Raw genomic sequence first — 27,461 nt, 5'->3', positions numbered from 1 at the left:
GAGTGTTCTTTTCCATGAGATGCCATGTTGAACTTCCAGTGACCAGTATGATGGAGTGTGAGAGCGATAACACCAAATTTAACACACCTGCTCCCCATTCACACCTGAGACCTTGTGACACTAACGAGTCACATGACACTTGGGAAGGAAAATGGCTAATTGGGCCCAATTTGGACATTTTCACTTAGGGGTGTACTCAATTTTGTTGCCAGCGGTTTAGACATTAATGGCTGTGTGTTGAGTTATTTTGAGGGGACAGCAAATTTACACTTTTATACAAGCCGTACACTCACTTCCTTATTTTGTAGCAAAGTGTCATTTCTTCAGTGTTGTCACATGAAAAGATATAATCAAATATTAGCAAAAATGTGAGGGGTGTACTCACTTTTGTGATATACTATATATATATGTATTTGTGTGTGTGTGTGTGTGTGTGTGTGTGTGTGTGTGTGTATATATAAAGGTGCTGATCATAAAATTAGAATATCATCAAATTTATTTCAGTAATTCCATTCAAAAAGTGAGACTTGTATAATGTATACATTCATTCCACACAGACTGATATATTTCAAGTGTATATTTCTTTTAATTTTGATGATTATAACTGACAACTAATGAAAACCCCAAATTCAGTATCTCAGAAAATTAGAATATTGTGAAAAGGTTCAATATTGAAGACATCTGGTGCCACACTCTAATCAGCTAATTAACTCAAAACACCTGCAAAGGCCTTTAAATGGTCTCTCAGTCTAGTTCTGTAGGCTACACAATCATGGGGAAGACTGCTGACTTGACAGCTGTGCAAAAGACGACCATTGACACCTTGCACAAGGAGGGCAAGACACAAAAGGTCATTGCTAAAGAGGCTGGCTCTCATAACACCTGAGCAGTGCCACAGACTGATCGACTCCATGCCACGCCGGATTGCTGCAGTAATTCAGGCAAAAGGAGCCCCAACTAAGTATTGAGTGCTGTACATGCTCATACTTTTCATTTTCATACTTTTCAGTTGGCCAACATTTTTAAAACTCCTTTTTTTGTATTGGTCTTAAGTAATATTCAAATTTTCTGAGATACTGAATTTGGGATTTTAATTAGTTGTCAGTTATAATCACCACAATTAAAAGAAATAAACACTAGAAATATATCTGTCTGTGTGGAATGAATGTATACATTATACAAGTTTCACTTTTTGAATGGAATTACTGAAATATCAACATATTTTGATGATATTCTAATTTTATGACCAGCGCCTGTATATATGTGTATATGTATGTGTATATGTGAAGATATATACTGAATTACAGATGGTACATTGCACTTTTATTCAGTTTTATTTGAAAACCGTACTTCTCAAAATAATTTTTGTATTGGTTTGATATTGGGAAAAAAAAAAAAAAGAAATATTTTGCTTGCATAAATATTTAACCCCTACATATTTGGTAGAGCTATATTTAGCTTTATGTCTTTAGTACGTTTTTACCTTCTTTTTGCCATGATGTTAGCAATTTTTTCTTGGCAGATAAGCTCCAGGTTGTGCTAGTTGGTTTTACAGTGCTTGTGGACCTTTTTTGAAATATAACTAGATTCTTGATAGGACTGAGATTAGGACTTTGACTGGGTCACTGAGCCACTCCAATGTTGTTTTAACCTTTTGCTTGCGATCATTTTCTTGCTGCATTGAAAAGGGTTCTTACAGTATTTTCCTTGTTTTATTTGCTTAAATATACAAAGATGTCCAGTCCCTATTGATGAGAAGCATCCCCACAACATGATGCAACCGCCACCATCGTACAGTGTAGGAATGATATGTCTTGAGGCAAGGGTCAGTGATGGGTTTGTGCCACAGACAGTCATTTGAGTTATTGCCCAAACACTCAACTGATAACAAAACCTTTTCCCAGATCACATCACACTGTCATGCTTCTTTTTGAGTAATTTTTCCTTACTTTTCCACCCTCCAATACAGGCCAGTATTTGCAGAGCTCTTGATATGATAACTTCTGCTTACGGGTCCCCCTTTCTCTCCTCTCTCCCCCTTGCCCTCCTCTACTCACTTCCCTGCTCTCTACTCTCCCTCTGTCTCATCTACCCACCCCCTTTCCACCATCCAGCCTGTTTTCCTACCGACCAGTGCCCCCCTGCTTCTGTCTTCTTGCGCCGTAGTATTCCTTCCTTTTCTTCTTCCGCCACTTCAAGGGCTTCTCTCCCGTATCCCACTTTCCATCTCTTCAAGGGCATCTCCTCTCCCAGCCTCCCTCCCACTCCGCCTCTGTTATAGGACATTGCCACCCTGTTGACACACATACACTTCACCAACACACCATGCATGTGGTTGACTCCCTGTCTCCCCCTCTCTCCCTCTGTCCCCTCTCTCCCAACACACTGTGCATGTGATTGACTGCATGTTTTACCACCCACATGCACATGCATCACCTCTCTCTCCTTTTCTCACGCCCCCCCCACCTTCTATCCCTTTCACCCACTTCCCCTCTCTCTCTCCCTCTCTCTCTCCCAAACACTGTGCATGTGGTTGACTCCCTGTCTCCCCCTCTCTCCCTCTGTCCCCTCTCTCCCAAACACTGTGCATGTGGTTGACTGCATGTTTTACCACCCAGATGCACATGCGCCCACTCTCTCTCCTCTACTCTCATGTTTCTCTCTCCCCCTATCCCCCATATCTCCCCCTCTGTCCCTCCCTCACCCTCTCCTCAAAGTATTCGACAACAACAACAACACACGCGCACACACACAAACACACACACACACACACACACGCACAAACACACACACACAAAAGTGGAGTGACAACTATGAGTCCCTTTCTGTGTCCCCTCCAGGGCCAGTGTGAAGTTTTCAGCTTGATTGAAGGTCTCTTTTCTCTGGTGTGTAGTGTGAAAGCTGTCCTAATTGAATGATAAAGTGCCCCAAGATCGAGTCCAGTGAATAGGCCACAATGCCCAGCCTGTGTGTGGTAGAGGGACTCCGGTTCACATCCAGTCCTTGCCTCTCTACTCCGAGAGGGGGCCTATTATCATGCTCTCTGCTGGACTCGGTCACGTGACCTCCTCTCTCTCTCTCTCCCCTCCCCCCTCGGAACTGTGCCCTCCCTTCCCCAGTGTGGGCCGGCCAATCGTGGGCCAGCGGGTCCTCTTCTCTCTGACCATGTGGTTGAATGGCCTCATTTTGCCAGCGAGTGACTTTCTGCACATATCTCTGTGCTCACTGCCTCAGCTGCCTGCTGGACGCCACAGTGACGGGGGGGGGAGAAACCCTTATCCAGGCATTTTCAGCTACTAGATATACAACGACTAGAGAGGCTCTTCATAACTCAATGGCTCTGAGTCACTCTAAATTCACGTGCACATTCTGCCTTTTGTGTATGGATTTAGATTACCATGTCCTAGGGTTAAAGCGATGTTTAAAAGTTTAACGTTTATTTTCAGACCGATGGTTTGAACTGTGTGTCTATGTGAAGTGTGTACGTCTACGCTCTCTTCTGCCTTGTTGTGCAGTTGTGTTGTCAGGCTGCATTCCTTTAATGTACGGCTGCTTTTGGATTATTATTTTTTTGGGCTGTTCTGTTTCTGACATTCTGTTTTGGCGTGTTAACTATTTATGTGGCAATTTAAGTTATATACGTTTCATAACTGTCCAATTCAGTTTTTTCACCAAAACACAAAACACTTGAAAGTTTTGTCGCTTGACCATATGTCATTGAATAAACCCCATGCTGTGACCAGAGAGAGGCGCTCATCTACTGAGCTTCTGTGAACCACTTCTGAGCAAACTTGAGGGTCCAGTTCTTGCCCGCTGGTTTTTGAGTTAATGTAGGTGACTGGTTGATCTCCCATTAGCCTCAACTAGATGGCAGCAAGGACGCTCACCATAGGGAGCAGAGGAAAAACAAACCTTTTGAATTTCACGTGCTATTTGGAAAGTGAACAGATAACGGCCAGCCGTGGAGGAACAGGTTCTGCATTATTCTGTATAAAAATCGGGCCAGTCAGTTATTTACATTGGTGCCCAAGTTGGATAAAATATGACCCGGGCTCTGAACGTGTGTGGTCCGGTGACGAAGTCTACAAAACCGTCATCTTTGTTCGGGGGACAGTGACAAAGATGTTCTGTAGAACTGCAGCTCATCTGGCATTGAGCTGGACCGTTGGTACTGTGGCGGGCAATCTGTTAACTATTTCAACCCTCATCTGAAACTTAAACCCCCCGTTTTCCTGATCACTGCTGGGCTCTGAGCATTCCTTACTTTCACACACCCACACACACACACATACAAATGCACACAAAGTGCATGCCCGTGCACATACACACACACACAGAACAGCGGTTGTACTTTCAGCGTGCTGGAAGTGGCGAGGTGGAAGACCACCCCCTGGCATCCCGGTCATTGAAATGAGAGTGTGTTTTTATCTCTGCAGACGGGGGGGGGGGGGGGTAGCAGAGAATGCGCCGTGTTAAAATGTGTTAATGAATAACTCCTGAGCTGCCTGCGTTTTCTCCAGGGAACCCCCCCCCCCCCCCACCCCCAATTCACTCCTTCCCCTCATTATCTTTGGGTTTCCCCCAGTCCTCGTCCTGCATGTTTTGCTTGTCCCCAGGTCTGTGCTGGCTCTCTCATACATGGCGATGCTGTACACCTCATGGCGCAGAAGGGAAATGCACCTGTAGCACGGCTCCTATGGCCATCCCTCCATCGGAGGAGAGTACTGCCTGGTCACCCTATGGTGCTCCGTCTGGAAGAGTGGCTGCGGCTCTACTCCCCCCCCCGTTTCCAGCTATGCCCCCCCCCCCCCCCCTTTCCAGCTATGGCCCCTCCTCCTTCCAGCAATGGCCCCTCCCCTTTCCAGCGATGGCCCCTCCCCTTTCTAGCTACGGCCCCTCCCCTTTCTAGCTACGGCCCCTCCTCTTTCCAGCTATGGCCCCACCTCTTTCCGTGTCTACAATGCAGAGCGGCTCGCCTCATATCTGCTATCCGATGTCTGTAGCTCAGATACAAAGGCCCGTCTGTGTTTCCCTTGGCTGGGCGGTGGGCCCAACTCCACGTCAGCAAGGTTCAGTCGGAGGACTGATGGGGGGGGGGCCGAAAGCTGCGTCAGTGGGTCGGACTTTGATGAGCAACCACAAGTGACCTGGCTAATTGAAGAGGCAGTCTGATGTTTTTGTGTAATTCCAGTCAGTCGTTTTCTCGTTTTTTCTGTCAGTTCTTTCCTGTAGGCTGCTGTGTTGTCCATTTCATACACCCCCCCCCCCCCTTGTAATAGAGATACAATTCACGATAAGATCCTAATTCTTTGTGCTCATGACGCAACTTTAAGAAAGCTAATTCTAGAGACTGAAAGTTTGGACATATTTACTCACTCAAGGGTGTATCTTTAGTGTTGCTATTTTCCACATTTTTAATATTAAGGAAGATCATAAAAACTATGAAATAACACACATTAAATAATGTAGTAATCAAAGAAGTGTTATAGAAATCAAAATGTATTTATATTTTAGATTCTTCAAAGTTGCCACCCTTTGTCTTGATGACAGCTTTGCTCACTCTTGGCTTTGTCTCAGCCAGCTTCATGTGTAGATATTCAAAACATCATTCATACATAGATATATACACAGTACTAGTCAAATTTGGAAATACTTACCCATTCACTTGAAGTGATTTATCCGGGTTTGTATTGTAACGCTCATGAAAGACTGCTTGAGATACAAAAGATTAAACAATGAGAAGTCTCAATTCTCCATGTCAGTTTCATTTTGTGTTGACTATGTCTGGCTTTGATAAACATACACAAAAGCGCATTAGGGAGTCTGAACCCAGTTCCCTCAAACTCTCTTCTGTAGTGTTCTGTCTCTTTTTCTCTCTCTTTGTCTCTCTCATTCTCACCGTCTCCTTTCTTTTCTCACACTCTCATCATGTTTCTCTCCTCACGCTCTTTCGCTGTCCTCTCTCTCGTCACCCTCTCCTCTCCTTCTGTCTCGGCCTTACCCTCTTGCTCTCTTTTGTTTTTCAGTCCTGATCCTATCATATCTCTGGCATAGCCTGTAGCCGCAAATTCAGAAAGTGATCAAGTTTCAAAAACATTCAAGGAATGCCATCTACCCCATGCCCATTGTCAAGGTCCTGTTTATGCAAGAATGTATATATATATTTTACCCCCCCCCCCACCAACCCAACCGACCCACTCTGCACATCCTTCGAAAGCAGAAGGAAAACTAAATGAAAGAGGCACTTTCTAATGGCAAACCCCCCCCCCCCCCCCAAAAAAAGAAGTTAGGAGTTGATTGACAGGAGCAAGGAAACCGCTCCATTTAAAACCTGTAGATTTCTGTAAACAAAGGCGGTTGAACAATGCCTGTTGTTTTAAGCCCAGCTGACATTGCCAAACTTAGAGATTGTTTGTTGCTGACCCTGTCTGAAAACCAGAGAGCGAGTGGCAGGGAAACAAAGGTGTGGAAGTCCCAGCGCCAGACAGTCAGTAGCTGTGGTTCTGGATGTGTTTGCGTACAGACAAAAACACAATGCTGTTCCATGGGGGTTGTTCTCCCCATCAAAGCACATTCAGAATGCAGTGTGCAATGCATTTGTGTTGGCCAGTAATTCAGCGGTGCCACCAACCCTCCCCTGAAATAAGTTTGATGATAGAAATCATGACACTCTCCAGCACACCTGCCACGTTATTGCAGCACATAGGCCAGGTAATTCCAGACTGTATAGAATAAACGTTAGTGCCCGAGTCTTAGGCGTCCTGTCGTCTGTTCTGAAACGTCCTCCCTTTACACAATTAGAATATTGTTCTTATTCTAGACATAGCACTGTTAAATATTCCCCGTGTGACATTAACAAGGAGCCAGTGTTGGCCAGAGACTCAGAACAGGCACTGTGTTCTAAATCAGATTTGCAGTAGGCATTGATTGTGTGGAAATCCAGCGCACAGGCTGAGCGGCATGCGAAGCATAATGTCTGTATATGATTACACATTTTGGTCTACATTTGGTTTGCGTTTTCAACATTCAAACCAACTATTATGACTGATATGAACGTTGACAAAAAGATCTGTCCTGTCATGGAGGTCAGGTCATTTTCTATTGGGTTATTTTCCTCGCTGTCAACAAAGCTGTCTAATGTAAATCAAACATTGTTATTAGGTTCACAATATATATATATATTAATAAAGTATACTATATATATATGTATGTATGTATGTATGTATGTATATGTATATATGTGTATGTATATATATGTATGTGTATGTATGTATATGTATGTATGTATATATATATATATATGTGTGTATGTATGTGTGTGTGTGTGTGTGTGTGTGTGTGTGTGTACTAATTAAATTAATCTATTGTTTTTTGTGAAATGAAAAAACAGTAATTGAATGCATATGAAGTGATGAAAAAAGAATGGATAACTCAGGTTCCTTATAATATTATTATGAGATACGCACAGATATGCACATGCTTTTGTTGACAAGAAACATGTTTTTGCTAAGCTTTTATGGTTTTTGGTATAATTAACTTTTCTTGTCAATCTATCCGCAACTAAAGGTTAAACTAATACCTAGCTCCTTTAGTTGCTGTTGAAGCTAGTGATGTCTCTGCTAAACAGACTTCCTGGAGTCCAATATATTATAAACTACTATTATTCACCATTGACCTCAGTGATTGTTGATGGACTTGTTACAATATCTCAAGATAATGTTTAACGAGATGCTCATTTATTAAATAGACGCTCATTTAATTCACTTCTAATTAGAGGCTCATTTAAAATGTGTGAGGAATTCAACACTTCGATCTGCATATTTTGAATTTGAATTGGCCGTTGAAACTCTCTAATGGGGTCTTGGTGGTCTGGTCATGATTTTATAGCCTGTGCCCCCCCCCCATAGAATGTATTGAAAATGTCAAAACAATATGGATTAGTATGTAATTTATTTAATATTATGTTTTAGTCAACTGTTTATTTAATGTTTTAGGGGGGCATTGTTATACAAAATACATCATAATAAAGAAACCGCAATGGCCCAACTGTCTAATACAGAGATTAGAAGCCTGTCAGACCTACTGGGAGTAAGTTCTAACAAAATAAGCTTAGATATGCTTTTATATCCAAGTTGCATATAAAATTGGACTGTTTTCATTTTGTTCGTTTTTTTTTTTTTTAATTATCTATGTCAGGCTATTGAACTCTTGTCCTAGACGGTCGACACACTTCTGTGTTTTGGCTCTACCGGATGGTTCGTTCCAACACACGCCGGTTCTCCCGGTTCTCAGATATTCCTTGATTAGAGGGGCTGGATGACAACCAGAAGTGTCTCCTCCCTCCAGGAGTTGAGTAGCCCTGATGTCCGTCCTCATCGGTGGCCTGAGAGGGGATTCTCCCTGTTCTGAGTGTGCACAGTGGTCAGTGTTTGTAAATAACGTGTGGGCAATCCTCCACGACCATTGTGTTAAGAGACCAGCGTGGAGACAAGGAGGGGAAACAGCCTGAGTGACCCAGGGAGAGGGGGCAGGGGGAGCCTTGGCGAGCAGCCTGCTGGCATGGAGCCCGTGGCTCCGGCTGCTGTGAAGCGCTGTGTCATGGTCAGTAACCTACGCCAGAAGGGGTTTCCCCAAACTTACCTCTGCGCGTGCGTGCTCGTGCACACGCATGAAAAACGCGTGCACGTGCACTGACGCTGTTCAGTGTCGACATTCTGGTTGTTCCTCCAGAACAGTGGTATTCAAATCTGGACCTCAAAACCAGTCCCGCTACATGTTTTCCTTGAACCCCTCTAACCAGGGACTTATTTTGACCTGGGACACCAGGTGAGGTAGAACAGAGAACCAGCAGGCTCCAAGTCCTGGAAGGTAAAATTTAGTCGCTCTATAACCTATAATGCTCCAAAAACGGTGACCCTCTTAAAAAAGAAAATAAATTCTCTTAAAATACTTAAATTACTGCCGTAAACAAATGTGATTGGAGTAATCACTGCAGTATATTCTGCAGTACCTGAAGATGTCTCGAAATGCAGTCAGATAAGGACCCCCCCCCCCCCCCCCAAAAAATTCCTTACTGTTGGTGTGACTGATAGCACTGGAGGTGGGTGGAGTCTGGAGACACTGAGCAGAGCCTGACACCCTCCACACCCCCACCCAACAAAAAACGACCACAGTTACCCACAGAGGAATGGTACTGCTGGGATAGATGCAGGGAGGGCGGGAGGGAAGCCCTGTTTAATTGGTCTTTGTTTGTGGAGCCAGTTAATTTTCTAATTAGTCGTGTTTCATCCCTTGCCACCGTCAAGAACAGGCCTTGTGTCGGCCAGATGTCTCTTCTGTGTTAGCTAGAACATACCGAGCGTTCTGGCGTTTGACTGAAAAAGATGCAGCTTAAAGGGGATGACAAGAGCCTGGCTTGCAAAGTCCACAGAGTATGGGTTTAATAATAGACTGTGGGGAGCTATTTGGTGTGCTCAATTTGTTCCTCTGATGTTAAGCGTATGAGAGGTCAATGTTTTAGAATGTCTAAATCAGAGCGTGAGGAAGTTAGAGTCAAACAGTGTATCCTCACGCCTGTTGTGTTCCGGGGGAATCAATCAAATCAGTGTTTATTTGTCATTCACCCAAGATTCAGCAGGCGTAACCCTCACAGTCAAATGGTTAGTTGAAACTGGGTCCTCCATAATAAAGCAATACCAGTCAACTTGAAAAATGCGGACACAAATAAAGATTTAGAAATGCAAATGTACCGGAGACTCTATACTCAGGCTTAAAAGTGACTGAGCAGCAGAATGAATCAAACACAGAATAGTAACGGGTGTGTCCGGTATATTTGAGGTTTGTGTTTACATTTGTTTTACGTTTTGGAACGTTTTGACAGCATGTAGGAGTATGTTAAGAGTTGGTCGGAGTGTGTGGGAATACGTTGGAGCATGTTGGAGTTTGTTAGAACATACTGGATCAGGTAAAAGCGTGTTCCAGCACGTTTCAGAGAATGCTGGAACGTGCCGGAACGGGATGGAGCATGTCGTAGTTGCGTGTTGCATGTTGTGGAAAGTGTCGAGAGAACGCTGGAGCGTACTGGGAGTGTTTTGATTGAAATCAGATGGAGTTTTTCAGGGCCTATGACACTAGCCACTCACTAGCCACTCACTAGCCACTCACTAGCCTCTCACTAGCCTCTCACTAGCCACTCACTAGCCACTCACTAGCCACTCACGGCTTCAAGACCGGAGATGTAGATAACAGACTCGGCGCACATATTGGGGTGTCTGTGGGGTCTCAGCACGCTCCGTCTTTCATGACCGGGTGAGGTGCAGATGACCCTACAATTGAATCTAGCCCACTTATTTTGGTTGGAGCCCCTCAAAAAAACGTGTTCGCACCCAAGTCACAACAGTGGGACGAAGGGAGTGAGAGAGCTGGGGCGTTTCCGTAACAAGCCCCGGAATTGATTTCTTGGTGTTTGTGTTGACATGCTGGCTGCGGGGATGGTGTCTCTGTTCATCTGTCCCTTAGTGGGAGGACTGCTGCTGACTGATTGGTTGACTGACTGGCTGACAAGCTGGGAACGAAATGCCGCTCCAAATCTGCCTAAAACAAAAATGTGGTTCTACCCATCAGAGACAGAAAAGAGCGGATGCCCGGAGCTATCCCACTACGACCAAGACACTATTGCGTGTAACTGCCGCCCTTCTTTAAGGACACATTGTGGTTGTCTGAGGAAATGAGACTGTTTGACCTCCTTGACCTACGCCATACTTAAGCCTACTGTGATAAAAGAGAGTGGGTGTGTGTGTGTGAGTTTCTGTGTGTTCCTGTATGTGTTTTAGTGAGTTTCTGTGTGTGTGTGTGTGTGTGAAATGTGGTGTAACGACACGCTGTCAGGAAGCAGCGGACGTAGACTCAACCCAAAAAAAGAGGTGACCTTTGTCATGGCCATTGTTACAGGTTTTTACCAGTGCCCTGAATACAGAGACCAACAGCCTGGTGTACACTTTGCCAAACTCTTCGGTTACAACAGATTTGCCAGTGCGTGTTATAGTTGAGTACATCAGGTGTTAGTTGTACATCCTTTTGTTAGTTTGTATTTTTCCACTTTTGGCGTCGCATCGTCGTTCCTTCCTGATTTTAAAGTAAATTTCCTGACCTGCTTTGGCAAGTTATTCACTTGCTGGAGCAATGCTAGTGGGTAGTGGACTGACCAAAACACCTCACCTCAGAATCTTTTGAAGCATTCTGACAACAGGCTGTACAGCCTGTCCATTTCTAGGCGGTACATGCATCAAAATATCATTTGGCTACATCTAATATTTCAAGCATAAAGGTATTTAGTGTGTACCTGACGTTGTTTTTGACAGGTTTGTGTTTTGACATTTTGACATTGGCGCTATATTATGTAATTAAGACACAATTACCTCACTGTTAAAGGATCATTAGTCAGGCTGAGAAACTGAAGGAGAATGAAGTCCAAAGATCATTCTAAAGAAGTTAGACCAAGTAAATGCATGGATTAGGAAAAGTCTACAAAATTCTATCGAGAGTGTTTGGATATCCTGATGACCAGATTTGGATCAGTGGAAGTGGAAGCTTCATCACAACACCCATGCACTTTCACAAAAATGCTTGCCATCTATGGGCTCTAATAAAGAGAAAAGCCACCGAGAGGCTAACAATCACTTTGAAGGAGCTACAGAGTTCAGTAGCTGGGAGTGGAAGAGTGGTGCACCAGTCAATCATGAGAGTGACCCAGCTGCGATGTGGGAAACGGTTTTGTGACCAAAATAGAGCCTTTTGGCTTAAACGCAAAGCACTACATGTGGCCCCAACCTAACACTGGCCATGCCTCGAGACGTGCTGCCGCCTACTGGGAAGTATGGTGGTGGCAGCATCATGCTGTGGGGATGTTTCTTGAAAACATTGAACAATGGATGGAGCAAAATACAGGACATGAGCTCAAGCACATGGCAAAAGCAACAATGAAGAACAAATCACTGTGTGCAAAGCTGTTTTTCATTTCTGAAATATTCCCAAGATATTCCTTTAAACAATATTCTATACCAAAAAAGATCGCTAGGGGAGCTCAACATTGAGCATTGAAAAGTGAATTGGGCGTGGACAGAAAGAAATTGACAGAGAGAAGGACAAACAGAGGAAGATACACACACATAAAGAGACAGACAGAATCACACATACAGAGGCAGACAGAGTCACACACACAGAGGCAGACAGACAGACACAGAGAGAGAGAGACACTTTGTTGAGGTGTTTCTCTGTAACTGTCAGATGAGCCCCTGCGACCACAGGCCTGGGTTAGGGTCTATCTTTAGCCTGGGCACAGTGCTGTTGTTTGGCCACATCCCCACCCCATCAGCTCTAACTGCCGGGAAGGTGAGGGTTTGGCACAGAGTCTGCCACAGCAGCGCCAGGGAGGAGTTACGTCCCACACCACCATCTCTACATCACCCTTGATACCAGGAGGTCAAAACCGTCTCACAGCCCTGGAGCTGAAATATGCCAGTTTCTGTGAATAATGGGAGAGAGGAAGCAGAGATGGGGAGAGAGAGAGAGAGAGAGAGTGAGTGAGAGAGTGGATGGGGTTGACACGTTCAGAGAGAAAAAACCCGACCTGGCAAAAAACACGCTTTTGAAAGGTTTTGGTCACTGTTTCTGATCAGTGTTATTGGTCACTGTTTCTGATCAGTGTTATTGGTCACTGTTTCTGATCAGTGTTATTGGTCACTGTTTCTGAACAGTGTTCTTGGTCACTGTTTCTGAACAGTGTTCTTGGTCACTGTTTCTGATCAGTGTTATTGGTCACTGTTTCTGATCAGTGTTATTGGTCACTGTTTCTGATCAGTGTTATTGGTCACTGTTTCTGGTCAGTGTTATTGGTCACTGTTTCTGATCAGTGTTATTGGTCACTGTTTCTGATCAGTGTTATTGGTCACTCTTTCTGATCAGTGTTATTGATCAGTGTTTCTGATCAGTGTTATTGGTCACTGTTTCTGATCAGTGTTATTGGTCACTGTTTCTGATCAGTGTTATTGGTCACTGTTTCTGATCAGTGTTATTGGTCACTGTTTCTGATCAGTGTTATTGGTCAGTGTTTCTGATCAGTGTTATTGGTCACTGTTTCTGATCAGTGTTATTGATCACTGTTTCTGGTCAGTGTTATTGGTCAGTGTTATTGGTCAGTGTCATGGACCTCCCCGTGCTGAGTCTTCCGTGAGCTGCAGTTGGCTATGCAAGGAGCTGTGCTATTCAACGGAACTCCTCCCCCTTACTCCCCTGTCTCCTCTTCTATCTGCTCCTGCCAGGAGGAGTGTCTCCCCCTCCCTCCCCTGTCACTCCGTGTCAGTGTGGTTAGTAAAGCATGACTTGCCGGCCTCCTCTGTGGAGCCACTTGACTCTTGCCACGGGTAAGTTTCACTGTTGCAAGTGACTCCATCCCCTATTTACCCTGCAGACCTGCAATCTGTTTCGCTCTCCTTCCTTCCTTTCAGGCTCTCACTCCGCGTCTCACTCCGCATCTGCCTCTCCTTCCCTGTCTTTGTCGCTCGCTCGCAGAGGTACTCTCCCAATTTCCCTCTCGCCCTCTGAGCATCTATATCTGTTTAACTCCCCTCGAGGCCTCAGAATCTTTTCAATTCAATCCAATAGGTGCTTTACTGGCATGAATGGAGGGTGACCACTATGGCCAAAGCCATAGTGGTCATGTTTAGGGATGCAGCAATAGTGATGCAGTTAAACAATAACAGTAAAATAACTGATTTTTATTAATTTTTTTACAGAAAAAGGAATGAAATAATCCACAGATCAGAAATGTCCACTGTGGTCAGTGTTGTCTCTCTTTCATAATGATGGACTCGGGCATATTCGGCTGGAAGGTCTACTGTCTTGTGTTTTTGCGTAAGAGATTGCTAATTCTCTCCTCCGCAGATAGTTGAAGAAATCTGTCATTGTTTCCTTACATTTCAGAAAATATAGAATCATACAGAGCAGTGGAGTAGGAAGTGTTGTTCATGTTCAACTTCTCCTGACCCACAGTGTTTACAGAGTCGTTCCTCTTTGACCATCCATGTTTTTTATGCTGTACTGTCTCTAGCCAGGCTATGGTCACTGAGTCTGTACATTGCTTGTATATTCCTTTCCTTTGAACTATTTGATCTTTATCTCTATTCTGAATTGTGTAAGTTTGTGATTCAATTTATTAAATTTTTCCAATATTAGTGTAGGTATTTATTTTGGATAGAGATGTTGGTTTGTTTGAGTTTTGCAATGTAGCTGGTGTTTCTGGGCCAAATGCAGTAAAGGATAACTCTTTGGGTTGCTGTGATTATAATATTCAGGATCATAAAGCCTCATGATTATAATATTCAGGATCACAGTGTGTTAGTTACAATGCTGAGTGCTAAAAGGAATCTCCCAAGTTCTACTAAACAGGCTGAGCATAGAGGCATTTATTGTGAACACCGTAAAAAAAAAAAATGTATAAGTATAATATTGCAGTTGGACTTTTGACACAATATTTATTATTTCAATTATAAAGGGGGTAGATTTTGCTGCTACAGTGGGGAGAACAAGTATTTGATACCCTGCCAGTTTTCCTACTTACAAAGCATGTAGAGGTCTATAATATAGGTACTCTTCAACTGTGAGAGATGGAATCTAAAACAAAAATCCCGAAAATCACATTGTATGATTTTTAAATAATTAATTTGCATTTTATTGCATAACATAAGTATTTGATCAGCTACCAACTAGTAAGAATTCAGGCTCTCACAGACCTGTTAGTTTTTCTTTAAGAAGCCCTCCTTTTCTCCACTCATTACCTGTATTAACTGCACCTGTTTGAACTTGTTACCTTTATAAAAGACACCTGTCCACACACTCAATCAAACAGACTCCAACCTCTACACAATGGCCAAGACCAGAGAGCTGTGTAAGGACATCAGGGATAAAACTGTAGACCTGCACAAGGCTGGGATGGGCTACAGGACAATAGGCAAGCAGCTTGGTGAGAAGGCAACAACTGTTGGCGCAATTATTAGAAAATGGAAGAAGTTCAAGATGACGGTCAATCTCCCTCGGTCTGGGGCTCCATGCAAGATCTCACCTCGTGGGGCATCAATGATCATGAGGAAGGTGAGGAATCAGCCCAGAACTACATGGCAGGACCTGGTCAATGACCTGAAGAGAGCTGGGACCACAGTCTCAAAGAAAACCATTAGTAACACACTACGCCGTCATGGATTAAAATCCTGCAGCGCACGCAAGGTCCCCCTGCTCAGGCCAGTGCATGTCCAGGCCCGTCTGAAGTTTGCCAATGACCATCTGAAAGATCCAGAGGAGGAATGGGAGAAGGTCTTGTGGTCTGATGAAACAAAAATAGAGGTTTTTGGTCTAAATTCCACTCACCGTGTTTGGAGGAAGAAGAAGGATGAGTACAACCCCAAGAACACCATCCCAACTGTGAAGCATGGAGGTGGAAACATCATTCTTTGGGGATGCTTTTCTGCAAAGGGGACAGGACGACTGCAACGTATTTAGGGGAGGATGGATGGGGCCATGTATCGCGAGATCTTGGCCAACAACCTCCTTCCCTCAGTAAGAGCATTGAAGATGGGTCGTGGCTGGGCCTTCCAGCATGACAACGACCTGAAACACACAGCCAGGGCAACTAAGGAGTGGCTCCGTAAGAAGCATCTCAAGGTCCTGGAGTGGCCTAGCCAGTCTCCAGACCTGAACCCAATAGAAAATCTTTGGAAGGAGCTGAAAGTCAGTATTGCCCAGCGACAGTGCCAAAACCTGAAGGATCTGGAGAAGGTCTGTATGGAAGAGTGGGCCAAAATCCCTGCCGCAATGTGTGCAAACCTGGTCAAGAACTACAGGAAACTTATAATCTCTGTAATTGCAAACAAAGGTTTCTGTACCAAATATAAAGTTCTGCTTTTCTGATGTATCAAATACGTATGTCATGCAATAAAATGCGAATTCATTATTTAAAAATCCTACAATGTGAATTTCTGGATTTTTGTTTTCGATTCCATATCTCACAGTTGAAGTGTACCTATGATAAAAATTACAGACTTCTACACGCTTTGTAAGTGGGAAAACCTGCAAAATCGGTAGTGTATCAAATACTTGTTCTCCCCACTGTATATGAAATGAGATACAACAGAGTCAAATAATATAATACAAACTCTAATTAGAGGACAATCGGCAAGTAAAATAAATGTAATTTCTTTGACCACAAAGGTTGGTCCGGCAGCCAGGTCATTTATGTAAATATTGAACAAGGTTGGACAAAGAGTGCAACCTCTATCTCACTCCTTCTCTCTCAGCCTTTTTTTCTGTTTCACTCCTAACCCTCTCTCTCTGCCCTCTTCTCTAACTCCCCTCTCTGCCCTCTTCTTTAACTCCCCTCTCTGCCCTCTTCTCTAACTCCCCTCTCTGCCCTCTTCTCTAACTCCCCTCTCTGCCCTCTTCTCTAACTCCCCTCTCTGCCCTCTTCTCTAACTCCCCTCTCTGCCATCTTCTCTAACTCCCCTCTCTGCCCTCTTCTCTAACTCCCCTCTCTGCCCTCTTCTCTAACTCCCCTCTCTGCCCTCTTCTCTAACTCCCCTCTCTGCCCTCTTCTCTAACTCCCCTCTCTGCCCTCTTCTCTAACTCCCCTCTCTGCCCTCTTCTCTAACTCCCCTCTCTGCCCTCTTCTCTTGGTCTTTCAATGTAGTCAGATATCAACCTTCTGTGCACGCACGAAAGGAATTTACAAAATATCCACACACAAAGACACAGAGGCAGCTGGGAAACAAACCTGAGGGACTGTTTGTGAATGTATTTTTCATACTATTTGTGTGATCATGTTCCACTAACCCCGCCTCCTCCCCCCTGGCGAGTGTGGCTGTTGTCCCCAAAGCTCAGGACGGTGAACTCAGTTTCTATATTTAGGATCTGACTGGTAAAGTTGACCAGGTTCTACAGTGTATAACTGTCCGAGGTGTCTGGTGCTGACTAGTGTCCCGAATTTTACCAGCAGTGGTGAGGGATGGCAGTTTTAACTTGTAACCTACAGCCGCGGATGAAAATCACTCAAACAGATGTCATGAAGCCCTTTTTTTACAGCAGCGGTTTGACGCGAACTGCTTACACAGAGACTCAGCCTGAAACCCCAAAGAGCAGGCGTCGTGATGCTCAGTGGCTGGGAAACACTCCCTAGTAGGGTCATGGAAAAGAAACAACCATTGTTCGGACAAAACAGCAGACACAAGATGGGAGAGCAGAAGATTTGTGTGGTAGACTCGGATCCTTTTCCTTGCTGAAACCACAGAATTAGGAATTCCAACTGGCCCTCCAGGAGAGGAGAAAATGTAGCTGTTCAGTAACCGTCACCCAAAATGGCAGCACCTTTGGTGAATGTACTCTGGGGGAGGGGGATTTGAAAGGGTTAAAACCACTCCACACGCAGCACTCTGCTGAGCCATGGCAGTGTACAAGTTGACCCCTGACCCCACAGGAAAGGAATGTGGAAGCTCTTTTATCTCTGAGACACTTGGACAGTTGAAAATTGGAGGGTAATTTCTGTTATAGGTTCAGACTGGAGGGCTGCATGAGTGCCTTGTTCCGCTTCTGACCAGCTACATCCTGAAATCCATGTAGATCTGTTGTCATTCTATTTCTCATGCTTTGACCTGTCTGTTCTTTGACCTTTGATCTGGTAGACCTGTTATGCAATCTCATGTTGTGCTCATGTTTTTTGTATTTCCTCACAATCCCAGTGGTTCTAAGTTATGGCATGTATCCATTAGTTACCGGTGCCATCTTGTGACACAAAGCATGGAGTGAGCTTCGCACCGCTGTGGCGTGCATGACACAGAGTGCTCTGAAGGTTAAGTGGTTGAGTTAGCTGGCGCCATTTTGGTGCCTGGAGCGCATGAATATGAAGCTTCCGACAGGACCATGAGCCTTGGTGGCTCTGTTGGGGCCCTGAGACGAATGGTGCCCTGGGGGGAGACTGAGATAAATAGATTAGGGGCTGCACAAACACAAATGAAAAAGTAAGACAGAGAAGGGACATTGAGGGACATTGAAGGACCTTAAAGGACATTAAAGGCATCACAGGTGAATAGCATATAATCATACCACTAACCCCCTAGTCCTAACCCTTCAACCCTAACCCTAACCCCCTTATTCTAACCCCTTAACCCTAACCTACTGGCCCCTTTAACCCCATCCCCCTAACCCACTGGCCCCTTTAACTCCATCCCCCTAACCCACTGGCCCCTTTGAACCCATCCCCCTAACCCACTGGCCCCTTTAACTCCATCCCCCTAACCCACTGGCCCCTTTGACCCCATCCCCCTAACCCACTGGCCCCTTTGACCCCATCCCCCTAACCCACTGGCCCCTTTAACCCCATCCCCCTAACCCACTGGCCCCTTTAACCCCATCCCACTAACCTCCTAACCCCCTAATCCTAACCCCTTAACCCACACGCAGTGCAGCCCGCTAAAGGATTATACTGTGTTTTCTGTACAGGCTGAGGAAACCCATGGGCAGTGTTTTGAACATAAAACGGGCAGGGTTTTGAACATAAAACGGGCAGGGTTTTGAACATAAAACGGGCAGGGTTTTGAACATAAAACGGGCAGGGTTTTGAACATAAAACGGGCAGGGTTTTGAACATAAAACGGGCAGGGTTTTGAACATAAAACGGGCAGGGTTTTGAACATAAAACGGGCAGTGTTTTGAACATAAAACGGGCAGTGTTTTGAACATAAAACGGGCAGTGTTTTGAACAGGAAGGGGGCAGTGTTTTGAACAGGAAGGGGGCAGTGTTTTGAACAGGAAGGGGCCAGTGTTTTGAACAGGAAGGGGGCAGTGTTTGGAACAGGAAGGGGGCAGTGTTTTGAACAGGATTTGGGCAGTGTTTTGAACACAAAATAGGCTGTGTTTTGAACAGGAAACACAGTTAAAGGTAAAGGAATGTAACCACTGTACAGCAGAGATGTATGGGTTAGACCAGAAAACGTGATGTTCATCCAGGTTCTGGTTGGTCATGAATCAGATCATGGGTCCTATCCTCAGGTAATGGGTTTCTGCATTTTGTGGCTGTGACAGGATGTTTAGTTCTGTGTAGGTGGTGGTGCTCTCAGTCCCAAGTGGACCCATGTAGATGGGTTAGTAGGTACAGGTACTGTACTAAAGAGGCCGATGAGGCCAACTGGTCCGGTGTAAAGATGTGCGAGACAAGCCCAAGTGTGACAGTTTATCCTATCCATTATCACATAGCAGATTGTTGAGCTGGACTGGTAGAAAATATTGTCTAATAACCCCATGGCCCAGTTCCATTGTCCTCTTGGTGTAGATGTGTGGTCTACTAACCCCACGGCCCAGTTCCATTATCCTCCCGGTGTAGATGTGTGGTCTACTAACCCCACGGCCCAGTTCCATTATCCTCCCGGTGTAGATGTGTGGTCTACTAACCCCACGGCCCAGTTCCATTATCCTCCCGGTGTAGATGTGTCGTCTACTAACCCCACGGCCCAGTTCCATTATCCTCCCGGTGTAGATGTGTCGTCTACTAACCCCACGGCCCAGTTCCATTATCCTCCCGGTGTAGATGTGTCGTCTACTAACCCCACGGCCCAGTTCCATTATCCTCCCGGTGTAGATGTGTGGTCTACTAACCCCACGGCCCAGTTCCATTATCCTCCCGGTGTAGATGTCGTCTACTAACCCCACGGCCCAGTTCCATTATCCTCCCGGCGTAGATGTGTCGTCTACTAACCCCACGGCCCAGTTCCATTATCCTCCTGGTGTAGATGTCGTCTACTAACCCCACGGCCCAGTTCCATTATCCTCCCGGTGTAGATGTGTGGTCTACTAACCCCACGGCCCAGTTCCATTATCCTCCCGGTGTAGATGTGTGGTCTACTAACCCCACGGCCCAGTTCCATTATCCTCCCGGTGTAGATGTGTCGTCTACTAACCCCACGGCCCAGTTCCATTATCCTCCCGGTGTAGATGTGTCGTCTACTAACCCCACGGCCCAGTTCCATTATCCTCCCGGTGTAGATGTGTGATCGATACCTCAAGACTCCCTGTGGCTGGTCAATAGGCCAAGACTCCTTGGGGCTGGTAAATAGGGGCTGGTTATTTACCTTCTCAGTCTCACGCTGTCCATGTGTGCTGGTGTATTTCCCCGTGTACATGCACACACACTTGTGCATGTGTGATTTAATGTACCTACATACACGTATGCACATTACATCTTGTAAAAGACATGAACAATGTGTGACACGTGACAATGTGGTCAGTACTTTGGATTGGACCACGTGACATTGAAAGGAGGAGTGGCTGAAGGGACTGTAAGAGGTGGTGCCTCAGTGGATTGTGGGGGAAGCAATGTGAGTCCCTTTGGATAAAAGCATTTGCTCAATAACACGTCTTATTGTTATTTAGGAATGTATGAAATTGCTCCGAAAATGATGACTTTCACAGAAGTCTGAGGGGAAATAACAGGTATTAACGTGAGTTTTAGAGCTCGCTCATTTACAGCGTTGTGAACTCCCTCTCTCCCTCGTAACCCGGAGGCTGATTGAGTGGTTCACTGAGGATTCTTCCGGGGGGTTGGGTGGTGGGGGCGGTTGGTGATGTGAGCCATATCCAGTTTCATAACATGTACATGCATGTACACACATGCCCCCAAGGCAGGCTTTGTGCTTCTGGAGCCACACACTAACATGACACGATACAGATGTGTGTCCTAGCGTGATCATGGTAAGATGTTCACATATAATATCCTCACGTGATCATGGTACAGTGTTCAGGTGTAATATCCTCACGTGATCATGGTAAGGTGTTCAGGTGTAATATCCTCACGTGATCATGGTAAGGTGTTCAGGTGTAATATCCTCACGTGATCATGGTAAGGTGTTCAGGTGTAATGCCCTCACGTGATCATGGTAAGGTGTTCAGGTGTAATATCCTCACGTGATCATGGTAAGGTGTTCAGGTGTAATATCCTCACGTGATCATGGTAAGGTGTTCAGGTGTAATGCCTTCACGTGATCATGGTAAGGTGTTCAGGTGTAATGCCCTCACGTGATCATGGTAAGGTGTTCAGGTGTAATATCCTCACGTGATCATGGTAAGGTGTTCAGGTGTAATGCCCTCACGTGATCATGGTAAGGTGTTCAGGTGTAATGCCCTCACGTGATCATGGTAAGGTGTTCAGGTGTAATATCCTCACGTGATCATGGTAAGGTGTTCAGGTGTAATGCCCTCACGTGATCATGGTAAGGTGTTCAGGTGTAATGCCCTCACGTGATCATGGTAAGGTGTTCAGGTGTAATGCCCTCACGTGATCATGGTAAGGTGTTCAGGTGTAATATCCTCACGTGATCATGGTAAGGTGTTCAGGTGTAATGCCCTCACGTGATTGTGATCAAGGGGAAACAAGTCTGTGTTTAAAGCATTGCGATTGTCCCCTCATGAGTGGGATGGCTGGGTGACCCATCGGGTCAACAGTCAGAAATAGACATTCCTATTTGTTACCTTTCAAACGTTGCACTGGTGTTTCCAGATAGTCTTTTAGCGCCACCTAGTGGCCATGGATGTTATCCCTGCACAGTCAAAAAGTCCCAAATTGTTATTTAATGTACAAAGACAAATAATATCGCACAGCTTGGCCAGAATTGGTCTGCAATATAGGCTTATTGACTAAAAAATACTTTAGTTTGCCTAAACATAAACACATTCACACACTGAAGTAATTCTTCTTTTCCTTTTCCAGGAGATTAACAATGCAGAGCAGCATTACATACTCATCCCCGACCATAGCTGTGGGGACTGGGTGAGAGAGAGACACAGAGAGGCAGAGAACGAGAGAAAGAGAGAGAGTGGGAAAGAAATTCAGAGCAAGACAAAGAAGCCCCTTACACGGAAGGACTGCCAGGTCCAGAAGGGTGAGAGCTCAGCTTTTCATCCTGAACGATCGCGGAAAGAACACTGGACTTTTCAGTTGGACTTTCAGTACATGCATATTTTCAGTGTACCTTTCATTGTATTTCTCTGCAGACTTTGCCAGAAGCAGCCCTATTTGAGCCCCAGACCACACCCTCCGAAAGTTCCACCCGTTCCTCAAGCCCCGCCCTTGCTACGCCCTTCCCGCCACTGCCCACGTGAAGCCTGGAAGGCAGGGCAAACACGGCCTGGTTTTCATGGCAACGGCACCCTAGGGCTGCCATGGCAGCTACTGCCACCGATGCCCCATGCCATATCACCACACTGACGCCGGAGGACGCCGAACGAAGAGCCACTGCCAAGCTGTACGGAGGGACTGCACTGCCACGAACCGACGGAGAGAGAGAGGGACAGAGGGAGAGAGAGAAGGCGAGAGAGAGAGAGAAAGAGAGGCAAGAGAGTGCCAGCGGCTACGAGTGCTTGGTGTGTGGGGCTTTGTTTGGTTCGCAGGATAAGCTTCGGCTTCACACCTTCTGTCACACAGGAGAGAAACCTTTCCACTGCTCCCACCCGCACTGCCTTAAAGCCTTCAGCTCTAAATACAAACTTTTCAGGTAAGAAACGCACTTCCCTTTTTAAACTCCCCTCAGTTCAACACTTGCCTCTGAAACATGCTCACTAACTGTTCCCACACTGTCCTTGTCCCCTTCCCCTCTTCTGATCTTCCCCTTTTCTGCCATTACCCAGGCATATGGCCACACACTCGCCACAGAAAACCCACCAGTGCTCATTCTGCGAGAAAATGTTTCACCGCAAAGATCACCTGAAGAACCACCTGCAGACCCATGACCCCAACAAGGAGGCCTTCAAGTGCGAGGAGTGTGGCAAGCACTACAACACCAAGCTGGGCTACAAGCGCCACGTGGCCATGCACTCGGCCACGGCCGGCGATCTCACCTGCAAGGTGTGCCTGCAAGGCTACGAGAGCACGCCGGCCCTGCTGGAGCACCTGAAGAGCCACTCGGGCAAGTCTTCCGGCGGCGCCAAGGAGAAGAAGCACCCGTGCGACCACTGCGACCGGCGCTTCTACACGCGGAAGGACGTGCGCCGCCACATGGTCGTGCACACCGGCCGCAAGGACTTCCTCTGCCAGTACTGCGCCCAGCGCTTCGGCCGGAAGGATCACCTCACGCGCCACGTGAAGAAGAGCCACTCGCAGGAGCTGCTGAAGATCAAGACGGAGCCCCCGGACCTGCTGGGCCTGCTGGGCTCTGGCCCGCCCACCTGCACCGTCAAGGAGGAGCTCAACCCCGTGATGTGCAGCATGGGTCCCAGCAAGGACGCCGCGATGACCAAACCCTTCCCCGGCGGCGGCCCCTTCCCCATGGGCATGTACAACGCCCACCCGCTTCAGGCCATGCCCGGCCCAGGCGGGGGGCACCACCACCCCCTGATGCCCGGCCCCCTCTCCGCCGCCATGGGAATGGGCTGTCACGTGGAGTCCCCCCACCACCACCACCCTCACCACCACCATCACCATCACCACCACCACCACCACCACCAGCACTCCCCTCCCCAGACCCATCAGCACACCCAGGCCCACCAGCACGCCCAGCAGCCGCCGCCCAAGTACCAGCTGGGATCTACCTCATACCTGCTGGACAAGCCCCTCAAAGTGGAGATGGAGAGCTTTCTTATGGACCTGCAGAGTGGGCTGCCGGGCCCAGCGTCGGGCGACCACCATCACGCCGCTTCCTCCCCCACCAAGGACGGACTGGAGCACCCCCAAGGCCTGTCCCATGAGCTCTCCGGGGACCCCCGACTGTCCAAGAGCCCCGCCATCATGGCCGAGTCTCTGTGCGCTGCTAACATGGACTTCTCTCACCTGTTGGGCTTCCTGCCCCTCAACCTGCCCCCGTACAACGCCCCCATGAGCTCCGCGGGCCTAGTCATGGGCTACACCTCGTCCGCCACCGCCTCCTCCTCTTCCTCCTCTTCGTCGTCGTCATCCCTGCACGCTGCCGAGCCCCACGCGGCGGCGGCCACACCTCTGACCTCTTTGCAACCTCAACCTCAGGAACATCAGGGTTCCGGCGGGGGCCTGGGCCTCGGGGCCCTGCATCCCCTCCCGCCAGTCTTCAGCTCCGGCCTCAGCACTACCACCCTGCCTCGCTTCCACCAGGCCTTCCAGTGACGGGCAGCCAGGCCCAGCCTCAGCTCACTGGCTTGGGCCCCCGGAGGCCTGCTCGCTGAATGGGCGGTGGATGGGAAGAGCAGAAAGGACACTTGAACACTTAGAAGCCTTAATTGAAGTGCACAAAAAAGCGTTTGATTAAAGCCTAGAGGAAACAGAACCCTTAGTTGAAACGAAAGGAAAAGATTAAGTAAGGAGCTTTTGTTTTGGATTTGTTTCTGTCCTTTAGTTAGGATGGTGGAATCACCCTCTTTATCCCCTCATGCCTGCTCTGCGGTGATGAGGCAGATTGCCTGAAGGCCTGGTACTGCTACACTTAGAAAGTAATAATGTTATGAAAAAAAATCAAAGATACATTTTTTTGTGACCCAGAAAAAATAGTTTGAAGTGGATAAAATATAACTTTCTTGCTTTTCCAAATGTGACCGAACATGCTGGATTGTCTCAGCTACGAGAGCAAAGGTCTGAACCAGAGCCATCCATTTAAGAGAGTTGTGACGGGTTTAGAACAGTCGCCATGGTTGCATCTCTAGTCTCAGTACATTGGTCGTTTTTTACATTTTAGCCATTTAGAAGCCCATTGTAGCCAGAAAGACTAAAAGGATCAATTATGTGTAAGTGCCTTGCTGAAGAGCACAAGAGTGGATTTTGAACCAGCATCCTTTCGTTTACTGGTTTACAGCGCTCTAACCAATACACTATGAGTTTACTGGTTTACAGCGCTCTAACCAATACACTATGAGTTTACTGGTTTACAGCGCTCTAACCAATACACTATGAGTTTACTGGTTTACAGCGCTCTAACCAATACACTATGAGTTTACTGGTTTACAGCGCTCTAACCAATACACTATGAGTTTACTGGTTTACAGCGCTCTAACCAATACACTATGAGTTTACTGGTTTACAGCGCTCTAACCAATACACTATGAGTTTACTGGTTTACAGCGCTCTAACCAATACACTATGAGTTTACTGGTTTACAGCGCTCTAACCAATACACTATGCGTTAGAATGCTCTTGGAAAATTCAAATGTGTTGACAGGACTCACTCTCTCTAAACCAATGACTCTGGTTCAGACCGTCAGCTCAGACTCACACCCTGTCTGCTGACTTTCGCTGTCAGGAGGAAAGACTAGTGAAGAATGGAAGTGATCCAACCCATATTGGTCACCCTCCTTCGATAAGCTAGGGCGACCATAAAAAATATCTCAGTCTAGAAAAATATGCTCTTTAAAAAAATTGCTCTTTAAAAGTAAAAACAAAAAAAAAAGTGCTCTTAACTGATTAATGTTAAGTCATTTTATGACTTGTAGAGGACGAATAGGATGAGTGAAAAAAAAAAAATATTACGCCGGCCCTGTTAATACCTGGTCATAAAGTGTCCTTTGTCTTCTTCTTGTCCACATTCTTTGTTGGCATTTTTTGTAACTGGTATAGAAAATGAATAGACGGAATGTGACTTGATTGAGCTCTTATCAGTATAAGTAGACAAGATCAGCACAAGATAAGAACGAAAGACATGTTAGAGCCGGATAGAAATGGGGCTAAAGATAAACACTGTCAAACAGAGTGACCAGTAACAGGTACCTCAGACATTCATTAGTAAGGAGATGTGAAATCTTCGGCGTCGGTAGAAAACATGCCAAGTCATGCTGATTTTATGTAGTTCCTCGAGAAAAAATAAGCACTTTTTTTTTTAGCAGAAGGCACTTCGCCTTTAGGCGTCTTTGGCTAGTGCTTCTGGTCGCTGACCCCCTCAATCAGTCAAGGCCAGGCCAATGATGGCGAACTTACGCGTGGAAAAACCCCACCAACAAAAGCTGCTCCTAAAAACCGGTCATTGACATGATTTCACTCATGAGGACTTTCTTTACTTCAACTGTCTTTCTTCCAGCGTTCATATGAAAAAGTAGTCTCCATGCTAACAATATGTCACATCTCTCTTCCCTGCCCGCCACATATTACTGGAATATATAATCTTTTTTGTTGACGAAAATAAATATATTATAGGGGCAGTCTGTTCAAGATGCATGGAAATAATAACCCTGACATATGTGAATAGCAACACCGAAATAACAACAGTAAAGGAAAACGTGTAAAAGAATTTTATTGCAGTGTACGAAATATCTCATCAGAAATTAATATTATAATTGCTTTTATTTCGGTAAGATGTATTTAGGTAGGCGTATTAAAACAAGTGATGGTGATGTTTTTTTATGTCCCGCAGGTTTACATTTGTGTGTATCTTGCCTTTTATTGATCAATAATGGATGAAGTATTAGCTTTTCCCTTTAGCTTTCTCTGTTGTATTCATTCTTTACCTGTTCATGTATCTGAGTTAGTAGGGCAGAAACTGGGATTGACTAATGTGTAGGCTTTTAGTGGCGTTGTAATCAAATAGGATTTGACATAGATATCTTTGATTGTCTCTTAGGAGTTTTAATAAGAATGACAATGATAAACAAATCCAGTTTCAATTTATTCTCTACTTTCTCAGTTTAAACCCCAATCTGGTTTCGGCCATAGTATGCTGAGTAGTCCCAAACTAGATCCCTTTTTCATATTCAATAGCCTTTTCAAACCCTAAATCCCAAGTTGCAAAACTATTATAGGTACCCTATTTGTATCCCATAATGACGTTATTATAATGGACAATATACATTTTCTGTCCTTGGTCAGGCCAACAAAATCATGATTTTTTTCACTTTCCTTGAGTTTTTCCCTTTTCCGAATCATGATTGATAGGTAGGCTTTAGAATATCCAGCGCACAGGCTTTATAAAGTCCTTCAGTCAACACAAAGTCAAAGTGCATCTTCAGAGTACAAGGACTGCGTTTATCTTGCCCTTATTTAGCATTTTATTCGTTTTAAATCCCTCAGTACCAATGCCTCAGCCCAGTTGGTATGCATCTATTTGTGACCACGTAGTTTAAATAAGTCACCCTGCAGAAATCCATTAAAAGGAAAATAAATACGTATTGCTGCTTGTAGCTATGGTTACCAGCGACCGTAGACCACTAGAACATTTCAACATTGCAAGATCTGAGCTGAGAACCGTGAACGACAGCACAGAGGATCTTTCCCTTTCTCTCCGTAATCCTCCCAGCTGCTTTTTAGATTTGAGAGAGAAGGGTCAACATAAGACACAGTAGCCACAACACATAAGTCTCCAGCCTGGTCTTTGACATTCAAAGTACAGGGGGGGCTGAAGTCGTCTTTGTCGTTCTCATATTATATATTGTTTTCTGTTTGTTCAAACAGGACCTCGAAACAACACAACACATCACCTCATTTA

General features: G+C 45.7%; 1 protein-coding gene across 4 annotated transcripts in view; it reads left to right on the top strand.

The window, feature by feature from the left end:
* plagl2 (pleiomorphic adenoma gene-like 2) overlaps positions 1–25,927 on the top strand; it is a 35,070-nt gene extending 9,143 nt beyond the window's left edge. For 3 of the 4 annotated variants that reach the window (XM_034296054.1, XM_010893214.4, XM_010893213.4), the window contains exons 2-4: positions 21,800–21,971; positions 22,084–22,583; positions 22,717–25,927. In XM_034296054.1, the coding sequence (XP_034151945.1) occupies positions 22,252–22,583; positions 22,717–24,163 (1,779 nt within the window). In that variant the 5' untranslated portion in view covers positions 21,800–21,971; positions 22,084–22,251 and the 3' untranslated portion in view covers positions 24,164–25,927. Of the gene's footprint in view, positions 1–16,730; positions 17,577–21,799; positions 21,972–22,083; positions 22,584–22,716 lie in introns of those variants that run through there. The other variant, XM_034296053.1, reaches the window with a different exon arrangement.
* The last annotated feature ends 1,534 nt before the right edge of the window (positions 25,928–27,461 follow it).

The sequence above is a fragment of the Esox lucius genome, chromosome 12 (assembly GCF_011004845.1).
Source record: "Esox lucius isolate fEsoLuc1 chromosome 12, fEsoLuc1.pri, whole genome shotgun sequence".
In the NCBI taxonomy this organism is placed as follows: Eukaryota; Metazoa; Chordata; class Actinopteri; order Esociformes; family Esocidae; genus Esox; species Esox lucius.
Note: the sequence above shows the minus strand (reverse complement) of the source record. Positions and strands in the feature narration are given on the sequence as shown.